Source organism: Ambystoma mexicanum, chromosome 7p (assembly GCF_040938575.1).
Source record: "Ambystoma mexicanum isolate Mex_15411 chromosome 7p, UKY_AmexF1_1, whole genome shotgun sequence".
Taxonomy (NCBI): Eukaryota; Metazoa; Chordata; class Amphibia; order Caudata; family Ambystomatidae; genus Ambystoma; species Ambystoma mexicanum.
Window position 1 is genome coordinate 77,170,741 of NC_090939.1, and position 25,083 is coordinate 77,195,823.

A 25,083-nucleotide genomic window follows, 5' to 3' on the forward strand; every position below is an offset into this window, starting at 1 on the left:
ACGCGTTGGCAACAGAATAGACCCAATGGTGCTGTTTGGGACTGTTTAAATGGACCTGGATGACCTATGTGATATGTTCTAGTGTGAATGTTGTCAACACTAGCCATTGATTATAGTTATGATTATTTCTTTGAAACCTCACATCTAATGGTTTTTGCTTTGAGCAATATTTGAAAGTGATGTACAGTGATCTTTGTTATAAGTGGAAAGGGTCAACTTGACTCACTGATCTATGTTTTATTTTACACTTTTCTGTATTAAAAACACTCATGTTATACATCGGTACTTTTGTTTGACGATATATACAGTTAAGCCACTGGTCAGTGCAAGTTTCCTTGTTTTATTGAAAAGTATCCAGTCTCCTCTTGAGAGTCACGATTGTTGTGTATTTTCTTGACTTTATTTAAAACTGAAGTATAGTCTAAACTCCCTTGTATATCCCACTTTTGGGATTACCTGGAAGATAGACTTTTGAAGTGTAATATGGGACTCTGTCCCACTTAGAGTGCATATGGGGCTATCGTGTGGCAAGACATGATTTCATGCTTAGTCATCTGGGAACCAGCAATCCCCCAGACCGGCTAGTCCACCCGAGAGAAAGATCACCTGTAGTTCGATCATCAGCAAGCACAGCTCCCGAATATCATTGTTAATACCCGATGGGCTCGTATGGCCACCAGCCACCATGAAAATTGCCATCGCTGGACGACTGGCACAAGCGCTTCTGGGTAGAACGGCTCACAGGTTACCATATTCTAGGAGCCGCTCTACCGAGAACACTTGGCACATATTACATTGGAGCCCTTGGCTGGAATGAACCGTCTCTGCGTTGGACACCAGCCATGCAGACTGTAGTTTCCACGCGATGTAGTCAGCATGTCCATCGCCGCTCTGGTCTGCAGCAGTCTAAGTGAAGATCCTGCCTCACCGGCCCTGATGGAACTAATGGCTCAAAGTTCAACGCACTGGTGGCATTATGTCGGGAGATGGCTGGTGCATGATATGTCAACACGTTGTCCATGTTTAAACCGGCGTACTTGCAGAGAGAGATCCGTTCCAGAGCTCCACCTGCTGGACCCATTGGAGATGTTCACACCACCCAGTTTGGGCAGATGACAATCCCAGCACACGCCACTGTGACGGTTCCTGGCAGAGTGCTACTCTGCAGGTGCAACCAACAAGACGTATGGTGATGCAGGCACCAGAATGTGGGGGAGCTCCCAGGTGGTTTACTGGTACAGCGGACCCTGGTGACAACGGATGGAACAGGCCTGTAGATCAAAGCTGTGGGAGTGCAGCAGTGAGCATGATGGCGTCCCTTGTTGCCATAGGGATGCTGCCAAACCCAAGATGGCCACAGGAGAGGCGGTGTCTACATAACATAATAGTAGCCCTTTTTGGGGGGAGGGGCTGAGTGCCCCCCACCCCTTCCCAGCCAATTGGTCCCACTCTGAGGACTTTTAAAAAGGCAGCGGGCTGTGCAATTAATGTGGGCCGGTCCCCACTTGTACAGAGGGCCTGCCCAGAACTTCCAAAAGACGAGCAGTGCAGTCAACACTGGTGGCCTCTTGTGGTGGATGGGGCCACCACGAAGAGAATGAAGCAGGGACAGGGCCCCAGCAGGAGCCATCGGGGGCCACCATGAAGAAGCCCCTTATGTATCCTCAAGTGACAGGCCAAAGCCTGCTGTCGGCCATCATCCGGGCTTTTCATCAGGAGCAGTCCTACACCACCACTCATCCAGCGCCCCAGGACAGACCTCCAGGTACTGTAAATGGGTGCACATTGTGACAGTGTTTTATGGTGTGTGTATATATGGTGTAAGTCTATATTTATTTAAGTATTGCAACATAGTTGGAAGTTTTGAGTTGGGGTAAGTAATAGGGGATATGTTAAGTAGGCTGACCAGTTAAGTAGGGGGTGAAATGTGAAGATGCCCATTATTTTGAACAGGGGGCATGATGGGATCACCCACAGAGGCCATCCTCTGGCCTCACATGCTATGCTGGTGATAACTGAGGCTAGGCAGGGGGCTGGGGGTGGGGGTCTGTTGTGGCATACTCGCCGTAAGGGACCATGGGTCTTTCCAAGGCAGGGTGAGCTGACATAACGGGTCCCCCCAGTCAGTTGAAGCTCACGCAAGGTGACTCATAGGGTAAAGGTAAAAGGAATAGTGTAAAGGGAAAAGGAATTCATGTTTTTATTAAATAAAGAGGGGTCTCCGTTGGGATCCCTATAAAATTCACTCTTGTCTGTCCCATTAGTAATCCAGGAACTCTGGGTGTGGGTGTGGCCCATCTCCAGTTAAGTGATTTAATTTTGCAGGTGCAGCATACCCCTCCGTGCCCAGCGGCCTAGGGGGTGGTTTCCATGGGGACTGTGTCTGGTTCGTGGTGCATGACCTTATGTGGTGTGGTCAGTCATCTTGCTGCTATGCTCGTCCCACCCAGGGTAATGCATTGTAGAAACTGTCCTCGCTCACACATTAATACTACCCATACACTAGTTTCACACATGAACCAGAACGGTCCAGTGGAGACTGCCATCACGCCTTTCAAGAGCACACAGGACAAAGGCTAGAGTCCAGCTCTAATCTGCCAGTCCTTCATGTTCTTGCAAATCTGCTGCTGGCGTGTTATTTGTGTGAAAACAAACCCATTGTGCAATGGGCATTACCAGGGTCCCAGCCAAAAATATTCCGTAGCAGGCGTTGGCAAAGCCAGCAGTTTTTATTTTTTTCCACATAGGCATGGGATAAGCATTTGCCAGGCACTGCGATCATGGTGCGACCTAGCCGTGATATATCAATAGCTGTAAAATAACGTGAGTACCTGGACATGGAGAGCTTGACAAATGCTTAACCTATAAACAAACCAAATCTGTTTGCCTTGCCAGTGCTTGTTTTTAATGGGACTTCAGTGCTTATAAATCAAGTGGAAAATGCACACTAGGCTAAGACCTTTGTTGTTCCACCAGTAGCGCAGTTACAGCTGAAATTAAGCTATTAACTCTCCAAAAACTCCTTACATGTAGCACTTTGTCTTTTGATGTTATTGCCTTCTAGAGACAGCTCAAAGAAATCCAAGGAGGATGTGGCATGACAATTCATGGGATTCTGTCACGTCACTCCCGTCCGCATCCTAGTGGGGAGCCTTTCCCTCTGAGGATAGGCAGGTGAGGCTGCTACCCAATATTCCCCTTATGGGTGGTAATAAGTGGGAGGACCTCATAGATCGAGACTCCCCTTCCTTTATGGCACTCCCTTATAACCTCTTAAAGGACATACGTACACTCTTTCACCATTCTAAGGTATCATCCCCCTCACGTCTTGATTTGTTGTGATACTGCACCATTCACTCTTTTAAAGTACTGAGAAGAGGAAGAATGGCAAAACCATAAAGAGTGCTTGTTGGTTGGCAGCCAACCATACTGAGATGAAGAAGAGGGAAAGGAGAATGGAGATCAATCCACAAGACTTGTGTGCTCACGCTGGAGAGGGACCAGCTGTGCATGACTAAAAGCGAGAAGGGACTAATCTCCAGAGAGGGAGGAGGAGCCCGGGAGATTCAAATGCGTAGCAGCAGTGAGAAAAGAACCGAGCTGGGAGAATCCTGGTCAGGACAGGGAGTGGCCTATGCTGAACCTATGAGCAACGGGGAGGCAAGCCGCCAACCCAGAACAGTGAAAATGCTCCAGGCAGTGGCATGACCCAAGGAGGGTGGATTGGCTTCTAGTCCATAAATTATACTGCCATGGCCACAAAGGAAGAGGCATACTATCAGGAAGATGACGCAGACCGAACTGCAGAGGTCCCGCGGTGCAGAGAAGAGGACCCCACAGGAAGACCTGGTGATGTTCGCCCTCAAGATGGAAGGTAACAAGTATAGCGGGAGACCCGGGAGGGGGCCAGGACATAACCGTATCAGGGTTGCATACCCTCAACAAAGTAGTGACCCCTTTTTGAAGACCAAGAGAAGTCGCCTGCTAAACAAAACAACTTGTCCATCAATGGCTCAATGATACGCGCCTAGAAAGAGTGCAACAAGTATGATCTTCGTTGTCACGGTAGTGACGGTGAAATTAACAAGTCGGAGTACTTCTGGAATCTTCTTCCTCGTCACAGGGATTACATTAACAGCAGTATAGAGAAGGACCGACCATCAAAGCTGTTTAGAGAAAACATTCAGTGTGGGGAAAGGTCATGAAGGACAGTTTGATGTTGAACATTTATACCACGCTCAGGAGAGACTTAACCCTATAAAGGCGCAGATGACAAAAGACCACTATAACATAAGGGTGACAAACGCACGTAAGTGACCCCCCCCCCCAGTCAGTAAGTCGACCTAATCCTATTTAAAAAGGAAGGTTTTAAGCGCCTTCCGAAGCAGAAACGGTGTCTGGCAGCCCCTAATATCCAAAGGTAGCTCATTCCATAGTCTAGGTCTTAAAACTCCAAATCTCCTATCTCCGCTTGAAACACAAACTGTGTGAGGAGCGCTCAGCAATAGCTGCTCCCCTGACCGAAGCAACCTTGGAGGATTGTAAGGGCAAATTGTGCAGCTGAGGTACTCGGGTGCCAAACCATTTAAACATTTGGAGATCAGGCACGCCACTTTAAATTTAATCCGGTCTTCCACAACGAACCAATGCAGCATTCTTCGCAGAGGGGAGACATGATCCCATCTCCCAAGCCGGCCTATCAGTCTGACTGCAGCATTTTGGGAATTCTGCAGCCTGTGCAATTGTTTGGCCAGAATGCCCATCAACAGACTATCACAGTAATCCAAATGGGTATTTGTCATAGACCCCACTACAGCCGCAGGATGCTCCACAGGGTTGAATAGTAACACACCCCGGAGCAGCCACAGAGAGTAATAAACTGCCTGAACCTTAGCCCCCACCTGTGCTTCACTCCCCAAATTCTCCTGCCACACACAGCCCAGGTTCTTGATTGTTGGGGCAAATTGCAACTCCTTGCGGAGGATACATGGGGTGAGGGAATTCCATGCTGCCAGGACCCGCAGCCTAGGTCCAAATAGAATGAGCTCAGTTTTAGCTGCATTGAGCTGCAGCTAATTGTTTGCCATCCACTTGTTAATGTCTTCCAGACATTGATTGACCTTACTGAAGGCATCCTCAATGTTATCGATCTTAATATAAATGTGTCTCATCGGCATACGAAGGGTAACTTAACCCATGAGTCTTCACAAGCCAGCTGAATATATAAATTAAATAACAATGGAGACAGAAGATCCTAGCGGAACTCCGCAGCTCAATGTAATAGGCTCTGACGTACAGCCCCCAAATTTCACCAGCTGATCGCTTATTTGCCATAAACGACCCAAACCATTTAATGGCCTCCAGGATCCGTTGGAAAAGTTCTTGGGGGGGGGGGGGTGTAACTCAAAAGGGCTTTGAAGACTACAGGGTGGGGTCAGGAGAAGGGAGCCGTTCTTCTGCCCCGAAACCCTTTATTGAATCTGAAACTAAAGCAAAAGGCTGGTAAAGACTGATCTGGTTTACCAGGAGAAGGGAATCCTTCTTCTGGTAATATATCTTCTTCTTCTTTGATGCTGAACTATTAGTGGTAGGGTTAGAATAGCTTTGGACTGTGGACTAATACACTTCTTTTTACCCTCATCTTGACTTCGAAGAACAGAGTATATGTAGACCAGGTAGGGATAACCCAAGAGAAATGGGGAGAGTTGGGGCTTTAATTTTCTTTTTCTTTTTTTAAGTTGTTGTTATTGCATTTTTAAGAAATCAAAACAAGAGAAAGAACTGTGGGACTTTCAACATTGTCCCTCTTCCAACTCCCCCCACCGGATGATTAATGTTTATCACATTACTGGTATGACCTTAGAGTTTGTCCCCTCATGAAAACATGTCCAAGATTCTGATTTTGTGTGGGCACCATTGTAACATGTAATCACTTTGTAGGTATTCTAGCACTAGCCCCCAGTCTGCTTGAAAGTTTTGCTGGGCCCCTTGGATGTTATGCTATGCGCTCCATTGCTATGAATTGCCAGACTCTCTGCAGCCATTCTATCATAGATGGCGGTGATTTCTGTTTCCATCTTTGGGCTATTGTTAGCCAGGTGGCGTTCAGGAGACCCATAAAGTTTCTCTTCTGTGTCTTTGTCATCGTCCTGTCTCGGGGCTCCCACATGCTGCACATCCAAACCTCTTCTTTTAGGAGTTCTGCTCCTTTAAACCTCTCTTGCATTTGGGTTTTTATCTCCGACTAGAAGTCATGTAGTTTCGGGCAATCCCACCAGATATGTCTCCATGTGCCCTCCGCATCACAGTCCCGCCAGCATTTGGTTTAAGTGTTGTACGTTCGATGTAGTCTTTCTGGAGTGTAGTGCCATTGGATCATTATCTTTGTCCATGCTTCTCTCATCTGGATCGCCCGTGTCCATTTGGGGATAATTTGCCAGACATATTCCCACTGGTCTCTCGAGATCTCTCTCTCCCCGTCCCATCTCTTCATATTTTGCCATTTTGTGTCTTCCGCCTGGGCATTTATGAATTTGTACAATGTAGATACGAGTTTGTCTCCTGGGTGTGAGCTGATAAATGACTCGCATGGGGTTAGATCTCTTGTTGCCACCTGCGTTATCCTTGGGGTGGAGAGCTAGTGATGAAGTTGTTAATATTTGAATCTATCTTTTTCTGTGAGGCCGAGGAGTGTGCAGCATTCCGTGAATGTTCTAATCTGTTGGTCTTCGTACATATGCCCCTCTTTTGTGCATTCGGAATCTATCCTTTTTTGGAACTTTCCTTTCTCTGTGCCCGGTTGGAATTCCGGCTTCTCAAACATTGGCATGAAGGGGGCCTGATTTATAGTTGTGTTTTTTTTTTTTTTTTTTTTTTTTTTGTCGCCCTGTTCCTTATTTCCAGCACTGCGCTCATGATCTCACTTATACTGACATTTGGGTGTCTATGTTCGGGGCTGGTCCACAATAGATGTTGAAGGCTTTTCCTTGCCACCCCCCTGTCTTGTGCTTCCCATATCTTCTCTGAATTGTTGGGGATCCATTTTTTTCAAGACCCACATTTGTGTTGCCTCATAATATTTTCAGAAATGTGGGAGAGCCATGCTTCCCTTTTTCTTCGGGGCTGTTAGTGCTATGTTGGATCATTTTGGCTAGTGCTTAGAAGAACGTGGGCGGGATTCTTATGGGGAGTGCCTTGAAGTAATATAATAGTCTGGGCAGGATTGTCATTTTTATAACTGTCATTCTGCCCCACCATGTGATTGAGAGTTGGTTCCAATATTTTTATTGTTTTAATAAATTGCTGGAACACAATATCCTTGTCTGGTTCCTTACTCCACCCTGCTTTGTGTCCCTCCACAAATGTCATCTCTCTCTCTCTCATGTGATGCTCTAGGTGAAGAGAATGAAGTCTAGGGGCACTCTTCTTTTAATCTCCAACTCTGGAAGGATTTCGGAACTATGGCATAAAGTTGGTTTATTCACTATCTGATGCCAAAGATCTGACCAAAGATCCTTACCATTTCATATGCAAAGCTCAGGGTTTCAATTATCCACACAGATCAAGTGGACTGTTTACAGAGCAAATGGACAAATGAACAAACACTTGTAGATGTTGTGACCTTTTGGCAATGCCAAATCCCACCAACTGCTCCCATTCCAGCTTCCTCTCCCTCTGCTCCCAATAGACGACAAATCCAGCATGCTGGCTTTCAAGCAGGGGACCAGATGGTCCAATGCCGGCTTTCAAGCAGGGGACCTGATGGTCCAATGCCGGCTTTCAAGCAGGGGACCAGATGGTCCAATGCCGGCTTTCAAGCAGTGGACCAGATGGTCCAATGCCGGCTTTCAAGCAGTGGACCAGATGGTCCAATGCCGGCTTTCAAGCAGTGGACCAGATGGTCCAATGCCGGCTTTCAAGCAGTGGACCAGATGGTCCAATGCTGGCTTCCAAGCAGAGGACCAGATGGTCCAATGCTGGCTTCCAAGCAGAGGACCAGATGGTGCATCCTGCACAAATGTCATATTAACCATGGCTGTTCTAAAAAGTTCTATTCCTACATCTGACCCTTGGAAGTAGTTTTCGGCCTGTCAACTCCTCTGCCTTAATTAGCCGTTCCAGCACTACGTAACGCTTTCAATAAACAAACTTGAAAACCTTGCATGTTTGCTTTAGTTATCCGGAAGGGACTAAGGATGTTTTTTTAGAATGTAAGGTTTTGTTGCTAAAAACATAAAATCTCTAGGAATCTAGGCTGATCGATCATTGATCCCCCCCCACCCCCCATTTCAAAGACATGGTAACATTGCCTGACTTTGCCAAAACTATGTGGACTGTATTGATTTGTTTAGAGGCCATAGTGGCCATCGAATTCTCCATCAGTAGTTTGATTTTGTAATTGTTGTAACAGGCCATCTTGTGCCTTTTTTGAAAAATGCTTCTTGGTGTTGGAAAATCAAATTAAAGCTGCAAACTTGGGAGAAAGTATGAAAGCTGGTCCATGTTGAAGGATAAGGAAACCAAGTGGGCTTTGTCACACCCAAGAGTGGAGCTCCTTACTGACCTCAAGTTCCCGCCACCCATCAGACCTGTACCATGGTAGTAAGGAGAGATTTCCTCCAGGAAGCCATCCTATACTCCTATTTTCCACATTGTACAAATGGTCGTGGACTACCGGGGTAAGATGGATAGAAATATAAAGCTGGTTATAAGAGGGAATGTTCTTTCTGGAAAAGCCTGGTGTTTCGCGACTTTCTTAAATTGATATGGGATGGTTGTCCATGGTTGGTAGAGTTTGACAGCTTAGCTCCAAGATATGGGAAGCCTTGACCCCTAACAGTTCTCTTTATTTTTGGGATTTGTTCTCCATAGGTTCCTGCAGGGTGTGTACAGAGTAAACGCTGAAATCGGGAATTGAACACGAGGTCCATGCCGGGCTTTGTGGACCATGCAGCATGTCTTGAACTGGCACTAATCCCTTTACCTGCGTAGCGTGGGCCGATTCCACATTGCTGTCCCAGCAGCAGAAGAACGCCTTGTGTATCCATGAAGCATCTACTGCAAAGGGTGGTGGATGCAATGATTCAGGGCCTCCGTGCTGAACAGTTGGGATCAATCAGCCACTGCAGAGGGAAAAAAACCTGGCGCTTGGGCTAAAATGTGCGAGGCGACCGGCCTTCCGCTGCGATGACCCTGGCCAGCCGCAGAGTTAATGGAATGAACACCAACATTTCAGTGAAAGCAGTGGCCGTTGAAAAGAGGGATCCGCAAAAGGAAACTCATGACTTGGGTTGCAGGTGCCATTATCCATTGGTGGAACAGTTCAGTCGCTGTTTTTGGCTCCCCTTCCTTCCGGCCTTCTGTTGCCTGCTGCTTGCCTGCTCGGTGCCAGAAATTCTCTGGGATCCTCCAGACCTCCTCACCGGCTCCTGTGCTTCCGAAACTCTGCACCAGCCGCTGACTCCTGCACACCCTTTTACTCGATTCACTTGACTGCAACACCTAATCCTTTGCACGTAAATGCAGAATGTAAACCTGAATGATGGGGGCAAGAAGAGGAGAGTACACAAAGTATTAGTGGTCCCTAAGAGAATACTGTTGGGACAGAAAAAATGGAACAATATACAGTGGTGGCAAAAAGGAACAGAAGAAGATTGGTTAAGGGGATACATCATGGGTCTTGGAACATCGATGACCATGCAATTTGGAGAAAAACTAGATTTGATCTCAGCGTACACGCTCTAGTTTCTGTAATGTGAACCAACAGAAAGAACACTTACTATGGAAAATGGCGAAAGAGACATTACCCAATAAAGCTTTGCATCCACCACCACCAATGCATTTAATGTACTTGAATGCTAGCCACAAGCTAGCTTAAATAGAGCAATGGACTCCTTCGAGTGTAACGCGTAGGTAATGTTTCCACCTTTGTGGGGTCGTCGTCATTTCCTCAATGTAGCGTTCTAGTATTTTTGGCTGCACAATAATTTGTAGACCAACATAATGGTTAATGGGTCGCTTTAGAAGATGCACTCAGTACCCCATATTTGCTGTGTGGCTGTCACTTGGGATTTTAAACTTGGCTTCCAACTCTTGTCACAGATGGTGGTGGCCTATAGTTCCTGGGGTGAGGAACACACCTGCCCGATATTGAAGGACTGCTTGTGCCTGGTTTGCAGAGTATTGATATTCTGCTATGTTAATAAACATAATACTGAACCGACCTTGAACGCTGGTATTACTGTGCAATGGCGAGTGCAGACAGTGGCCTATTGTGCCCCTGCCCCCAGTAAGCAGGCTGTGGTCTGTTCTGGGGCGAGGAGGTGAACTGATAGAAGTATGAAAATCTGGCAAACTAGGAAGGTAAAAGCAGGTTGAGGGGCGAGTGTATGATGATGGTGGTCGTAGGTCGTACGTGTGTAATCCTTGTTTGGGGAACAAATTGGAAGAAAGTTGACCGGGAAAAGAGGGATCGGCAAAACCCTCACCACTCTGCATTGTTTCTGCGTCACGATACCCCTCATGGGTTTCCCCTTTCATTTGGTATCCTCTACCTGCAGACTTGTTGCATGCACCTCTCCGCCACTGCCTCTTCGGGGGCATGCAGTGATGGTGGTCTCCTCCTTTTATGGATTATGATTCTGCTTGCAGCCTGTGAGCCATGGCGCCAGAAGCCCAGGGTCATAAAGTCTTGCACAGGCTTCCGACACTGCGGAACACAGATGCAACCGGGGGAAAGGGGGAGAAACGCCCTCCTTCCCCACCGACATGGATCAGGAGAGGGACGTGCATAAAAGGTTGTAGCCACGGAATTGCAGCCTTTTGTGCGCAACCCATAGACCTAGGAACATGGATCTCTCTCGCTACCACCAGTGGCGGCTTTGTATGACCCTTCAGATGGCAATTCCTTCCAGGGATCCTCGGCAACTTTCTCGGTAGGCTCCAGCCACATGTCGGGCAGTTCTGCAGGTGTGGAGTTTATCATGTGCCATTTCTCCTTCTGTGCCTGCAGGGCCTCCCCTTTTTGGTCCTGCCCACAGAAGCATTGGTCTGCTCGTGTTATGATAAAAATCCAAGATGGACTCGGATGTCTATATTTTCTTTTTGTTTGAGGCATTTCTCAAGTTTTGCGTTTGTTTTGTGACCCTCTGTGCCTCTGCGGTAGCCCATCATACTCCTCTCTTCCACAAGTCCTGAGTGGTCCATCAGAAGTCTAGTGCATTGCTTACACTGTTCTGCTATTAGACACTTCACTGTCTACACATTGCTCTCGCTCTTCAGCAGTCTCAAGTGCCAACTTACACATTGCTCTCGCTCTTCAGCAATCTCAAGTGCCAACTTACACATTGCTCTCGCTCTTCAGCAATCTCAAGTGCCAACTTACACATTGCTCTCGCTCTTCAGCAGTCTCAAGTGCCAACTTACACATTGCTCTCACTCTTCAGCAATCTCAAGTGCCAACTTACACATTGCTCTCGCTCTTCAGCAATCTCAAGTGCCAACTTACACATTGCTCTCACTCTTCAGCAATCTCAAGTGCCAACTTACACATTGCTCTCGCTCTTCAGCAATCTCAAGTGCCAACTTACACATTGCTCTCACTCTTCAGCAATCTCAAGTGCCAACTTACACATTGCTCTCGCTCTTCAGCAGTCTCAAGTGCCAACTTACACATTGCTCTCGCTCTTCAGCAATCTCAAGTGCCAACTTACACATTGCTCTCGCTCTTCAGCAATCTCAAGTGCCAACTTACACATTGCTCTCACTCTTCAGCAATCTCAAGTGCCAACTTACACATTGCTCTCGCTCTTCAGCAATCTCAAGTGCCAACTTACACATTGCTCTCACTCTTCAGCAATCTCAAGTGCCAACTTACACATTGCTCTCACTCTTCAGCAGTCTCAAGTGCCAACTTACACATTGCTCTCACCTCTTCAGCAGTCTCAAGTGCCAACTTACACATTGCTCTCACTCTTCAGCAATCTCAAGTGCCAACTTACACATTGCTCTCACTCTTCAGCAATCTCAAGTGCCAACTTACACATTGCTCTCACTCTTCAGCAATCTCAAGTGCCAACTTACACATTGCTCTCACTCTTCAGCAATCTCAAGTGCCAATTTACACATTGCTCTCACTCTTCAGCAATCTCAAGTGCCAACTTACACATTGCTCTCACTCTTCAGCAGTCTCAAGTGCCAATTTAGGGGCACAATGTTCACCGGCTCCCGTTGTATTGTCTGCTTGGCGATGTCGGTGTCGCAAGCCTTCTAAATGGGCTTCATGGAGCCATTTTTCTAATATTCGAATCTGACCTTAGACCACTTAGGCACAATATGAACCTAATGTGTGCAGCGAGGCATGACCTCAAGTAGCCTAATGTGGACAACTGCTCAGTGGTGCCAGATGCTCTTGATACAGGGGTCAGCAAGTAGCAAATATAGCTTCTTTTAAAGATTCTCCATGGGTTAGACTTCAGGGTTATTGTTTTTGAATAATTGTTTTGTATAGCGTGCTTAATGCCGAAGAGGTTTCTAAGCGTGAACCTAGGCTTCGAAACTGTGTTGCTCTGAAGATGAGTGCATTGCCACTGAGCTATACCCGTGTAGTATATTCCAGATGGGGTTAAGCACAACAGGCCTTAGTTGGAGGCACTGTGGTGGTGTAACCTATGACTGTTTTGTTGGCTCCATGTTGAACACTGATTCCACTTGGATCGCAAAGACAAAGAGATCCTAGCTTCATAAGGACTTTCGTTTGGGGCAGTTGGGATAGTCTGAATTCTTTAGTGTGTAAAAGCTTAGTGGGTTCAACCAAAAAGTCAAGGTTGAAAACCATCCATCTTTTTTTGTATTAATTTGTGCCCTCCAGGTTTGAGACATAACATTTGTTCTGCAAGATCAGGAAAACACTTGAATATTGCACACAACACCGTAGACCATTGCTGAGCGTCCCGTGTAGCAGTTAATGCGTGAAGTTGATAGAACGCAGAAGGCCGTTAATGACGCAAGCCTTTTTTTCTGTCATCCCAAGGTTTGAGATGATCGATGCTGCGAAGAACAAGGTCCGCGTGAAGGTCTCCTACATCATGATCGTGCTGACCATCATGGGGTGCATCACCATGGTCGTCTCTGGGAAGAGGGTGAGTGAAACGGACCCAACACTACCTCTGGTGGCCTGGTGCCATGTGACCATCTTGCAGAATCTAGTGTGAACGGGGCTGATCGTCAACACTTTGCAATGATGCCATGGTTTCATTGCTACGCTGCACTTTTTCACCCTCCAGTAGGTTTCTGGCTTCCTTCAGCCTTTCCTTATCCCTTTGTTCGTCTCTCTTCCTGCGCCTGTAATCTGGACGGAGAGCCCACGGTAACGCTCCTTCCCCTGACTTTACCCACTACAACTCCCCTTCTTACTTTCTCCTTAATATTTATCCGCCTTATTCCACCATCCATATGCAACCCTGTGCCCACACCTCTACCGTACCCATGGTTTTCCCTATCGACTCCAGTCAACACTCTGAATTCCCACTTACTGTTCCCGCTCCGTGCACGTTCCTATGATTTCCACACAGGCACCAGACTCCCTTTCATGCTTAAGCGGACCTATTTTCTTTTAATGCACGTCGCCTCCGAAGTGGACTTTTGCACATAGATTTCTTTGTCAAAAATGTTGTTCTCCGTAACAAATACAGGTTCCAAGCTTTTCTTGCGCAGCGTTCGTGGAAGGGTTCCTGCAGAATGAAATGTGCAGACCATGGGCCCTCGAAAACCCATTAACCTCGCTTTTAAGAGGCTTATGGCGCCACATTTGTAAGATCGACAATAAAATGAAGTTCTGACAAGTGTAGATTACATGTGCTAGTTTGGTTATCGAAAGGAAATCTTCAAATATGTACCTGCTTAATCAATGTATGGCCATGTTTTCAGAACCCATGAAAACGAGGCAGTGGTTGTGGTCACACTGTTATTTCACATGTGGTAGCACATTTTAGATGTTTAAATTGGTGTGCTCAAAACTTCCTACTGGGCTAAGACTTCCTATAATGGAATATGCAGCAATATGCAAATTGTTTGTGGCAGATGTATATATCTCCTCTGGAAGAGCTTGAAAGAGTGAAGGTGATCTGATGTATCACAATAAAACCCCTGAAATTCAGCGGGAAGTGATTAATTCCCTACGCCGATTCCCGCTGTAAAATGTCTGCCGATTTCCACAGTAATGGGGAAATGCTCCAATTTAAACATCTTCCCCCATTTCCACTGGCACTCATCACCTGCCCCCACCTGTTCTTGGGGTCCCCTTATTTCCCCACTTGTGTAGTTCCTCTTTGATCCTCTTCCATTACCCATTTACAATCTTTTGTTCATACGACTCATTTCCATGCGTGCCATTTGAGGTTTAGTAGAAATCTCACAAGATTTCTGCTGTATTCCCCCAATAATGCAACATGTTGTTCCCCAAATGGGCTCCCCTGCCCATCCTACAATCCCCCCACTGCCCATAAGGTCCTTTTTTCTCTTCCCCTATCTGACATGAATGTACCAGTTTTCCCTTCCAAATACAATTTTGACCACTTTTCAGTTCCGGCTTCCTGCAGGATTACTGCAGGAATCGCTTGCCTTGAGCAACAAAAAGACTTTTCATTTCTGAAAAGTCTCTGGCTCAATACACCACGGGAGATATTGGGACGAAATGACTTCTAACCTAGAGTACAAAGATGAGTAGTGGCTGAACTGCATACCCAGCCCTCGCACGTCTACAAAACAAGAGTGATCCCAATCATGAAGTGGAAGCTGGAACAGTTGAGAGCGATCTCGCCTTTGTATTGTGTGGTAATGTGGGCCGAGGGCAGGCTATGCTCTCAAGAGGGATGTCCATGTTTAACCGTAGCAACCCGAACAGCAAAGTACATCAGTAGAAAATTAAAGGAATATCCAAGGTTCTATAAAAGTATGTATACTTTATTTAAATAGAAAAGCACTACACTAAACCCACCCGTGTGGAAAGAGCACAGAATATGCAGCACTCTGTGTTTTTTGATTGGCTTTCACCAGCTTCATCAACCAATATTCTTTAAAAGGATATGTTCTTGTGGGACAAGGGATTAAAGGTGACCTAACCAGGTTCAAGGGTCCAACAATGGACCAGGGTACAGTTGGCAATCAGTACCTTTCCACCTTTCTAAGTGGTTCAACATCATCGAAACAGGTTTCTTGGCACTATGCACGTTTTTCGAACCAGGCTTGAATGAGGCGGTCTCGTGGTTCAGATGGGGGAGTAGTTGTCGAGGTTGAGCTAAGGTTCGCTGCTGTCGATGTAACATTCAACTAAGTGCGGATTGGATGAGCTACTGAGCTCTCTTTGACGGCAAAGGTGCTGATGACTGGATGTGCATTTAAAGTTGGGCGGATGTAGGCAGCGTTAAGAGGATTGTGGTTCAATGAAGCCACCGGGATTGGCGACGAAGAAGCAGGTGGTTAGGATGAGGCAGTTGTACCATGTTCATCTTATTTGAGTCAACGCAATGATGCGCTCAGTTGGCGCGTTGGGACAACAATCTGGTTTGAGAGTGCAGCACAGCGGCTCAAAGATGGGGAAGAGTCCCGAAACCATCTCCAGATGGTCCTTGTGGTTCGAATAAGTGAACAGGGTGAAGTGCTCTGACAGCACAGGGATCCTGGGCTCTTAGCTCCGTGCTGAGAGTCCTAATCCAGTGGCTGACGGACAAGATATGTATTGGTCATGTATAAGGTGCTTGTACAACAAGACAGTGTTTCAACGCGCCACAAGGTGTTAGGGAGAATTCTCTTATAAGGCTAATTTCCCAAACCTAGTGAGTCCCCCAGCAGCTTTGCTGGATTTTTGGGGTTTGTTTTTTTCTCTTGCTAAGAGTGAGACTCTTTTCCTCCCACTCTTAGGCATGATCTGAGGTATGTCTTTGACTTTTTGTGTGCTTATGGGGTCTTTTACTCCATAGGGTATCATCTGTTTTTGTGTATGTGTTACACAGCACCCTCAGGGCATTAACACAGGGGTGTCATAGTGACCCCCAAACATACACTCCATACACCCTGGCACTGACTGCTGTCTCCCAGGGCATGTAAAGTCACCATTGACTTTACTAGTCCCAAATTGTGAACAGAACCAGTACAAACCATTATATTGTGGAAGTACTGGAAGGGGTTAATTCGATTGCCCCTGGCTCTGTTTTCGAGGGGGCACTGTCCAGTCCCGCCTTGTCGAGTTTCTGGCTGGTGGCAGTGGTTACCACACGGAATATTTCCTATGGGATTTTCCCATTGATTTTAAACGCACCACTTTTTGGTGCAATGTGAAAGATACCGCCGGTTTATTTATTTAATATTAAATCAAAAGTTAGGTCTTTTTGCCAGAACTCTTTTCTAAAATGGCGTTCGTGTCCGTCTCTGTAACTCTAACCAAGGTTGAGTCCTTTGTTCCACTTTTTGGCGGGCTTCTCCACAGAAGCCCTCTAAATGGTGCCACTCTGTCTGGGTTCCACAGGATGGGTGGGGAGGGGAATTGGCACCCTGGACTGCGTTGCCTTAGCAACCCAAGTCGCACTCTATTCTGATTGGCCCGGTGGTGAGCTGCCCGGCTCACCACTTAGCATGTGTGAGTGACAGCTAGGCTGTGGAATGGGGGTTTTTCTGCATAAAAGCAGGGCCTTTGGGACTGGAACTTCAGAAGTTGCAACAGGACCTAAGAATACGAAGAGGGAAGAAGCTGAGCCATTTGCAACGACACCACTGGTGAAGCCCTGCTGCAACGAACTCACCACTTTCCCAACGACAAGAGAAGATCTTCTGCTGGACGAGTCTTCTTCCTTTGAGCTGGTGGGATTAACCAGTTTGCCCCTTTAGCCTTCCAAAGACTTCTCTTGGTCGAATCGCCTGTGCCAAGCACCCCGGCGGCCCGATAGCCAAGCTTCACCACTTTGACCGCAAATAAAAGGAACACACCTTTTAACTGACAAACTCCGTGGCTGGTTTCATCCCTGGGCAGTGCAACGACTCTAGGTTTCCTCCTCGACGAGATCCTCTCTTCCCCTGGTCGAAACAACAAACTGCACCCGCTGCCAGGAACAACTGCCACTGCTGGAGCTTCCTCTCTCTTAAAGGTACTGTAGTCTGCCTGGCCTCCCTTTCCACGGATTGTTAAAGGTGACCCTTAAATCCTTGGCTTTCCAACTGGGTTGGCCCCAGACCTTCTAACTTTACTTCTTGAATCACCCTAACCTCTTTTGAACATTCTGCAAATACTTTTAGTGCATTTTAAACTGTGTGATCTTGGGCACATTTCGCTTTACTCCATTTAAAATGGGCCTGGTCTATGAACTTTGGCTCTACAGTGTATACTGCCTCTACTCCCTTGCTTTGTACTTCTAAAAGTGTTGGGAACGGTTTTATTTTTATGCCCTGCCTTTTTCTCTCCCTTTAACTTAACTATTGGAGTGCCATCTAGGTTACACGCTCACATCTGTTAGACAAGTCAGGGTTAAAACACCACTATTTGTTCAAATAGTTATCAAGGGAGGTGTTTATAATTTACCTGACTGTGTTTTAACTTGCTTTTGATTTAGAGTGCTAGTGTGTTTTAATAAATAATTATATACTTTTGATACAAAGCACTGGTCAGTGTTTGTTTGCTCTACTGTATTTTTAGCCCTATTGTGTATACTCTATATACTGCCCTACTCTTCTTGAGAGAAGTCTGACTGCTCAGCCACAGCTACCAGGTATATCTGGGTGGTGCAGACTGCTACCAATTGGGTTTACTGCTTAGTCATGTAGTCTTAATCTTTTTGCAGTGTTCCCCAAGGGAACTGCACAGGATTCTGCCTAACACAAGGCGGAAGGGAAGGGAACAAGAGTGAATAGACAATAGGTCCTTGTTCTCCAACTATGAGAAGGCTGGTAAACGCCTGCAGGAACCCTTCACCGCCAGTGAGGTCCTGGTCTAGCTAGCAGCGAGGCAGATCTGGCTCCAGCAGCAGGCCCCCCCCATGTGTCCTGGGGATAGTTGAGGAGCAGAGGTTGCCTCTGCATTCGACTAACTGGCTTCCCCTCACAGCTGAAGGACTTTGGAAAGGACTGCTCTCCCAACAGGCCCAACAAATTCTTCTTGTAATGATGGAAGTCCAGGGATGAATCAAAGGTGTTTGGACAAAAGCAAACCTGTGATAAGGGGTCCAATCCATGTCCTTGAGACCAGTGGTCTTTGCCTTCAGACATCATACCCAAAGTGGTTTCTGCGAAAGGAAGTGGAGGGAACAGAACGGAAAGGGGTACAGAGGGAAACGAGACTGCTGAGCTCACTCCGTATGGACTAACGCTGCCCCACCGCCCCCTCAGACCCATAGCATCAAAGACCCTTTGGTATTCAACACCCTGGTGTGGGGCTAGTGCTTTTGTTTAGGATATGCCCTTTGATGCTGGTGTCCCAGGGCAATCCCTGCTGAGAGGCGGTCTCCCTGTGGAGCGGTGCTACTGGACCTCACAAAGGATCAAAGGGGAGGGACAGCCATTCAGTCTCTTGACCTGCTAGTAGCAGGACCATGTAGTATGACCAGACTACACACAAACGGCGCAGGTGACCTGGGCTCAATGTTTATGCAAGTATTATATAAGAGATGTGGCTTCTTATAGTTGGGTGAATTACTATCCACCATACCTTAAACGCAGGCGTGTTTTTAGGTTTAAAGATAAACTGCCACCAGAATAGTAACTTATAACTATGTGGTTGTCGGACAGAAATGTACAGACTTTAAATGCAGCCTCTGTGCTAAAGTGACTTGGCTGCCACAGCAACTGTCAAAATGGCACCTGTGATCTCTAAACCTGCTCTGTGTCACTGGAGAGCAGGCGCTGCAGATCAGGAGACGGATGCAGCAGAGCCCATGCCACTATGCTTTTAGCATGGAGCGGGAGAGGGTTCTGGTTAGCAGCGCACCCTCTCAGAGATTAAATTACCTGCATCATTTTAATATTTGACAAAAATAAACAAAAGCCAGAGCTCCTACACCCTTGCCCGATGGAAATTCAGATATATTTGTTGGGAGCAGCGGGCAACACTTTCTCTGTTGAATATTTTAAAGAGGGCACCAAAAAAACCAAAGGAACAAGTGCGATTCTTTGTGCCCAGCGTAGTTCCTTTTTGGTGCAAATCCACCAAGCAGCTTTCACGCTTTGGGTGTTCAGTGGGTGCATTTCTTTCTCTATGGAAAAATGAATCGGACTAAGCCGAAAAAACGATCTTTGGTTTTGAACCATTTAACACAAGTTTCCTGTTTGGAGGTGCCTGCCTGGACACGTGGGGGTTGGGCGTGATCCAGACACATCTGAATGAAGTTATTAGTAATAGAATTTTTGGAAGGTAAACCTGTTTTACTTTAACTATAGGGTAGCATATAGTTCAATATCTGCATTATTAAGAAAATTGCAATATGAGGGGGGAGTGGTCCGGAGGGAAGCAGAGGCCATGGAAGCAGAGGGAGAGCAGTCGTTTAGAGGGGGGGGGGGGGGCTATGAGCCAGAGGCGTAAGCAGTGAGCAGTGAGCAGTGAGCAAGAAAGCATAGAGGTAGCTGAGGTCAAAAGGGGGGGCCAAGAAGGGGGGAATTGTAGATCATAAAAAGGAAAGTGCGGGGGACAGGTGGGCAAGAAAGGAAAGAGGGGGGGTAGCCTACACCAGAAAGGAAAGGGGTGGTGGGGCAGAAAGACAGATGTGAGGGGAATTGGTGGTTGGAAAGAGGGAGCAATCTGTAGATTGGGAGAAAGGAACGGGGAAGAGCTTGATGGTCTGGGGGAAGATGTGAGATGCAGAAGGAAGGAAAACAAGGGGCTGTAGGAACCGGGGAGGCTTGGGTGTCCGTTGGGAGAACGGTTTTTATTTGTGGTACGGACTGGGGAGTGAGAGTTGTGACTTGGCAGCATTACTGGCAGAGTGGTGATGGAGAATTGTTGAGCGTGAGGGGTGTTGGTGAGTGGGGGTGGATGGGCGCTTTGAGGGATTGGAGAACATGGAAGAGAGAAATGTTCCCCATTAAAACTGATAACGATCAATAAAGTTAATCTAAAAGGGGCATACCTATTAAACCAAACAAAGTAGAGCTAACTGTTCTGACAAACGGGGCATCAGGAACTCTTCTTTTTCTTCTTTTTCTATAAATTGAGATATATATATATATATATATATATACATATATATATATATATATATACACACACACACTCATGCCTTGTGTCTAGTAAATTGGCTCATACTCCTTGGGTAAAGGATAAGGGGAGGCACGGCGCTACTTGAGCTTTGGGTTTCTTCATTGAGCTAATTTGTTCTTTTCCATCAGCATGCTTGAAGGTCTTTTTTTTTTTGTTGTTGTTTTTTTTAAGTATTTATTTTTTATTTGCGATTTTGTGTCTCAAAGGACCAGCGACAAATGATGCTATGTGCGCCCTCTGTTTTTCTGACACTGATCTTCCCAATCTGTCTCCTCTGCCTTGCCTCTTGGTGTCACTGTAACCTCTCGACACCAACAACTGCCATGAGCTATATTTGACTGACCAGGTCAGCTAGTAACCTTCAAACAGTCGTATGTGACACAAACTCTGTGCATGTGGGAATGTGAACAATGCTGCAGTAGGATACACAGAGGAGACCTTTTAAAGTGTGCTGTGTCGTGTGTAATGGACACAAGCTTAAAGTGTGAAGCTCGTGTGCAAGGTAGATTTGGGACATGCTATGTACTAGCTCCTCGCCCCCCTCCCCCATTCCACAGCAGTAGCTTTTGCTCAGCGAATCCTTATTTTAATCCCTGCCATTCTAAAGTGATCCATCGAAAAGGTGTGGATTTGGTGTTGCTCTCTGGATGAGCATTGGGGCGTATCGTTTGAGTCTTAGTTGGCCTTCAGGTGGACTCCTGTGAATCTCGCTCTGTGTGTAGTCTTCTCATTGTGTAATCCAGTGATAAAGTGCACATGAACGGTCTCCTGAGGTTCTGGCCCACAATGAGGAGGCCTCACCCTGCCTGGGACCTGAACATGGGTCTGACAAGCTTTCTAAGCCCATGGCCATGTGTGGGATGTAAAATGCATCACGTGGAAGACGGTGCATCTAGTGGCCATCGTGTTGGCAAGACAGGCAAGCAAACTTCAGATCTGACCTTTTGTATGTAGTGTTCCAGAAGGACAGCTTCGTTCTGTGAGCCCTTCCTTGTTCTGTCCCAGTCGACAGTCTTCTCTGACTTAAACTTGAACAAAGATGTTCTCCCCTTCACCCCCCCCCCCTCCCGAAAGCATCAGCTGAGGCAGTGAGAACTCTTCAAGATGTGAGAAGGGTACTCAAGTCTCTCATAAAATCCAAGACTTTCTAAGGGCAACAGGATGCCCCTGTGATGTATAGCCCTCTTCTCCTGGAATCAAGGCTTTGCAGGACTCTTTGGCCTGTTTGGTTGCCACATGCATTGTGGAGGCATACAATGTTCTCAAGATTTCTCCTCTGGCAGGACTTCATGTGGTCTAGGGTGAAGCTAGTGTCTGTACCAACAGCACGCGCCCCTTGGTGTAATCCACTAAGAAGTTAGCATGTTCTTCCTGGATACAGGTTCCAGGTCGGATGAACATTTTAGGCTAACTGGACGACTTCCTCCCATGTGCTGCATAATGTATTCCAGGAGTATGCATGTTGCTGTAGGAACTTAAGCTGGTAGCACATGTATGGCTTCCTACAAGGACCCCAACTACCTTTTCCTTCCCCCCCCCCCCCCTGCTATCATCTTAGTGGTGGCGGCGTGTGGGGGAGCAGAGCCTGGGCATGGGTGTAGCATAGCCTATGCCCAGGCTTCCATTGCTTTTCTAATGTTGGACACGTAATATGCCGGTGTTGGCCCAGTGTACAGATAGCCCACGCGCTACCAGTACACCACTCACTACGGTTAGCAAAGCTTTGAAGGGTGGCCTGGGCTACCAGTACACCACTCACTACGGTTAGCAAAGCTTTGAAGGGTGGCCTGGGCTACCAGTACACCACTCACTACGGTTAGCAAATCTTTGAAGGGTGGCCTGGGCTACCAGTACACCACTCACTACGGTTAGCAAATCTTTGAAGGGTGGCCTGGGCTACCAGTACACCACTCACTACGGTTAGCAAAGCTTTGAAGGGTGGCCTGGGCTACCAGTACACCACTCACTACGGTTAGCAAAGCTTTGAAGGGTGGCCTGGGCTACCAGTACACCACTCACTACGGTTAGCAAAGCTTTGAAGGGTGGCCTGGGCTACCAGTACACCACTCACTACGGTTAGCAAAGCTTTGAAGGATGGCCTGGGCTACCAGTACACCAATCACGGTTAGCAACTTGGGCTGTTTTTATTTTTGGGGCCGTTCACCACGACATGGAAGCCTTTTTCAGTCTCTGAAACCGTCGTTTACAAAATGCCAGCACAGAGCAATCACCCCCCCACCCCCCTGTCATAGAAAGAAAAGTGGAGACCAAATGGTGGTAGTGCTCCGGAAATATGTTCTGTGTAATGCAACCACTCACACACCGGCCACTTAGAAGAACTAGACTCCAGGGTGTGTTTCAAGGTGCAACCGAAACACCCAGGTATACATTCAGTGTCATGCATTTGGGGCCCAGATTGCAAAGACCTAAGCTGATGTGTGGGCCAAGCTGTCAGCATCCTAATGTGTTGAAAGACTCCTGCACACTGCAACCTTCAGAAACAATAGTGACATTGATGCTTTCAAATGGAGGCCGTGCCATGCAACCAGTACCTTCAAGGCCTAAATCAGTGGTTGCGTTACTGTATATCCTGCAGGGGCAAAGATGGCGGGCAGGTGAGAACTGGTGCAGAGTAGGAGGTTATGGAGTATCATGAAGCTGATGCTACTGATCAGCGTGTGCTCCGTTTCAACAGCTTTGACCCCACAGTGCGCGGCTAAAATACAAGACTTGAAGGAACTTTTACCTCCACAGATCTGATCTCGTGCCATACAGTGGCCTTTTACAGAGTCTGGCTGTCGGATATAATGTTGGCTTATGTCCTGTAAGGACTGTTAACTAGTAGAGAAGTTGGGACCTGTGTGTAGTGGGCTATGCTGTGGGCTGCTGCAAGCCTTTCCGGCTGCTATGCCCTGTGCCAGGCCAAGTAGTGCGTTTATTTATTTTTTATGTGGCTGGGAGTGGCGTGGCACAGGAAGAGTGGACCTGTAAGAAGTGGCTGCAGAGGACTATGATGGCGTGGATCCCATGTCTGGAGTAAGTAACTAATAAAGCTGCACTTACCTGTTCTCTTCCAGGCCTGCCTCGTCTCCTCCTCCTCCTCCTCCTCCTCCCATCCATGACACAGGACACCGCCTGCATTTAGGCTGGTGGGTGGTGTAGGTGCCGGAACAATACATTCCAGCCATATTTCGTCCTTTAGACGGGGCGCCCATTGGCCCCAGGCGGGCGCAACAGGATCTCCCTCTACACACTTGTCGTCATTCATAAATGCCTGTCAAACTCTGCCCCGTAATATCTGGCTGACAAGTTCTCTAGAAACCAACCAGACCTACCAGATCCTACTACTTGCACTGCCTCAATATCCCGAGGTTCAAATTAAAAACTGCGGGAGGCGCCAGCTTCCCAGTACTGGCCGCCAAAAGATGGAATTCTCTTCCCCCCCCTTACCATCAGAGCTGAAGGGTCCTTCTGGGCCTTCAGAGCCCAAGTCAAAAATTGGCTCTTTGACATGAAACAGTAACAGATCATTAGTAATTTACTTCTCATATACGCCCATTCACGGTGACCTTGCACTTTACTCATAACACCTTGTATCTGTTACTGTACCTCATGCACTGTCGACTAACCTCGGTCAACTCCTCCTCTACTGACTTATATGTAGCTTTCAGCTGGGCGACGATCATGTAACCTTCTCGTCGATAAGCACCTCCTTCCTATGTACCATGTATGTATGCTTTGGTAACCTTGTCACAAGTCATAGCGCCCAGTTACCTCGGGGTTAGGTGCGCTCTATAAATAAGAAACTAAACTAGCTACCAAATCCATGCCTATGTTGCCTCCTTTTGCCTTGTCCAGGCTGTGGTGTCTGCCCAATCAGAGAGCGTGTGTGACCTGGCTGGCTCATTCCTGGGGAGAATTGCGCTGTGGATAGTCTGCACTGGAGTAAAGGGGGGGTGGGGGAATGAGTATCGCATTCGGAATGCTGCCAACCTATTTCTCTTGGCCACCCCGGGAAGCTTAGCAGCCTTGCTTTGTCCTGTGGTTGTCCCTTGGGCAAGTGAGTAGTGTGCACACTGACAAAAGGTTTCAATATGGTATCCAGTGATTCCCTTGAATATAAAGCATTGAATGCAAAAGCCTCGGAAAAAAAAATGCATCGAAAAATTCCTTTTGTAGATAGTTTTTTTTTTTTATAATTAACCTGGGTTTTGAGGGGTAAAGAAACAGGGGTTAGGGGGGACCCTCCCCACCCCCAATTAGAATAAAATGCATTTTTTCAATGCATTTTTTTTCGAGGCTTTTGCATTCGATGCTTTGGATGTCGAGGCCATCACTAGGAACCTTCAATATAACTGCCTTCAGAGATTTGACAAACAACTTCAAGCTACACATGTCTTTGTGATAGGTGTATACTTCATTAGACTAAAGAACCTTCCAGGAAGTAAATGTCGGGGCTTGTCTTGTCCTTGTCAGAAGCAAGGCTCGCTAGAGGGCAGTAGAGCAGGCCATGCATGGATTGAGTGAGGAGTGTAGACGGCTTTAATAGCAGCAGGAAGGAAGAAACTCTCCTGCAGAAGCGATGTCTGCCTATGGCTTGGCAGAAGTTCTGTTCATAGTCTATTGCCCCGCTTCCCGACGTCTCTAATGTCCCAATTGTCTAACCCGTGAACTCCAGAGAAGGTGCAAGATTCAGGAGAGTGGAATTTCAAACCTGTTTGAACTGCTCCTACCCTGCTGAAACGTAACAATAAGCGGGACCGTAAACAGGATGAAAGGAGGTCATGTAAGTCTTGAGCCACAGCAGACACCAGGAACCCTATGACACCACCATGACGGTGATGAAC

At 47.0% G+C, this 25,083-nt stretch overlaps 1 protein-coding gene across 1 annotated transcript in view; it reads left to right on the forward strand.

Moving 5' to 3' along the window:
• Positions 1 to 25,083, forward strand: part of FAM162A (family with sequence similarity 162 member A) — a 183,234-nt gene that overhangs the window by 153,472 nt on the left and 4,679 nt on the right. Inside the window, exon 4 of the mRNA XM_069635817.1 lies at positions 13,031 to 13,139. Coding sequence (XP_069491918.1) covers positions 13,031 to 13,139 — 109 coding nt within the window. The remainder of the gene's footprint in view (positions 1 to 13,030; positions 13,140 to 25,083) is intronic.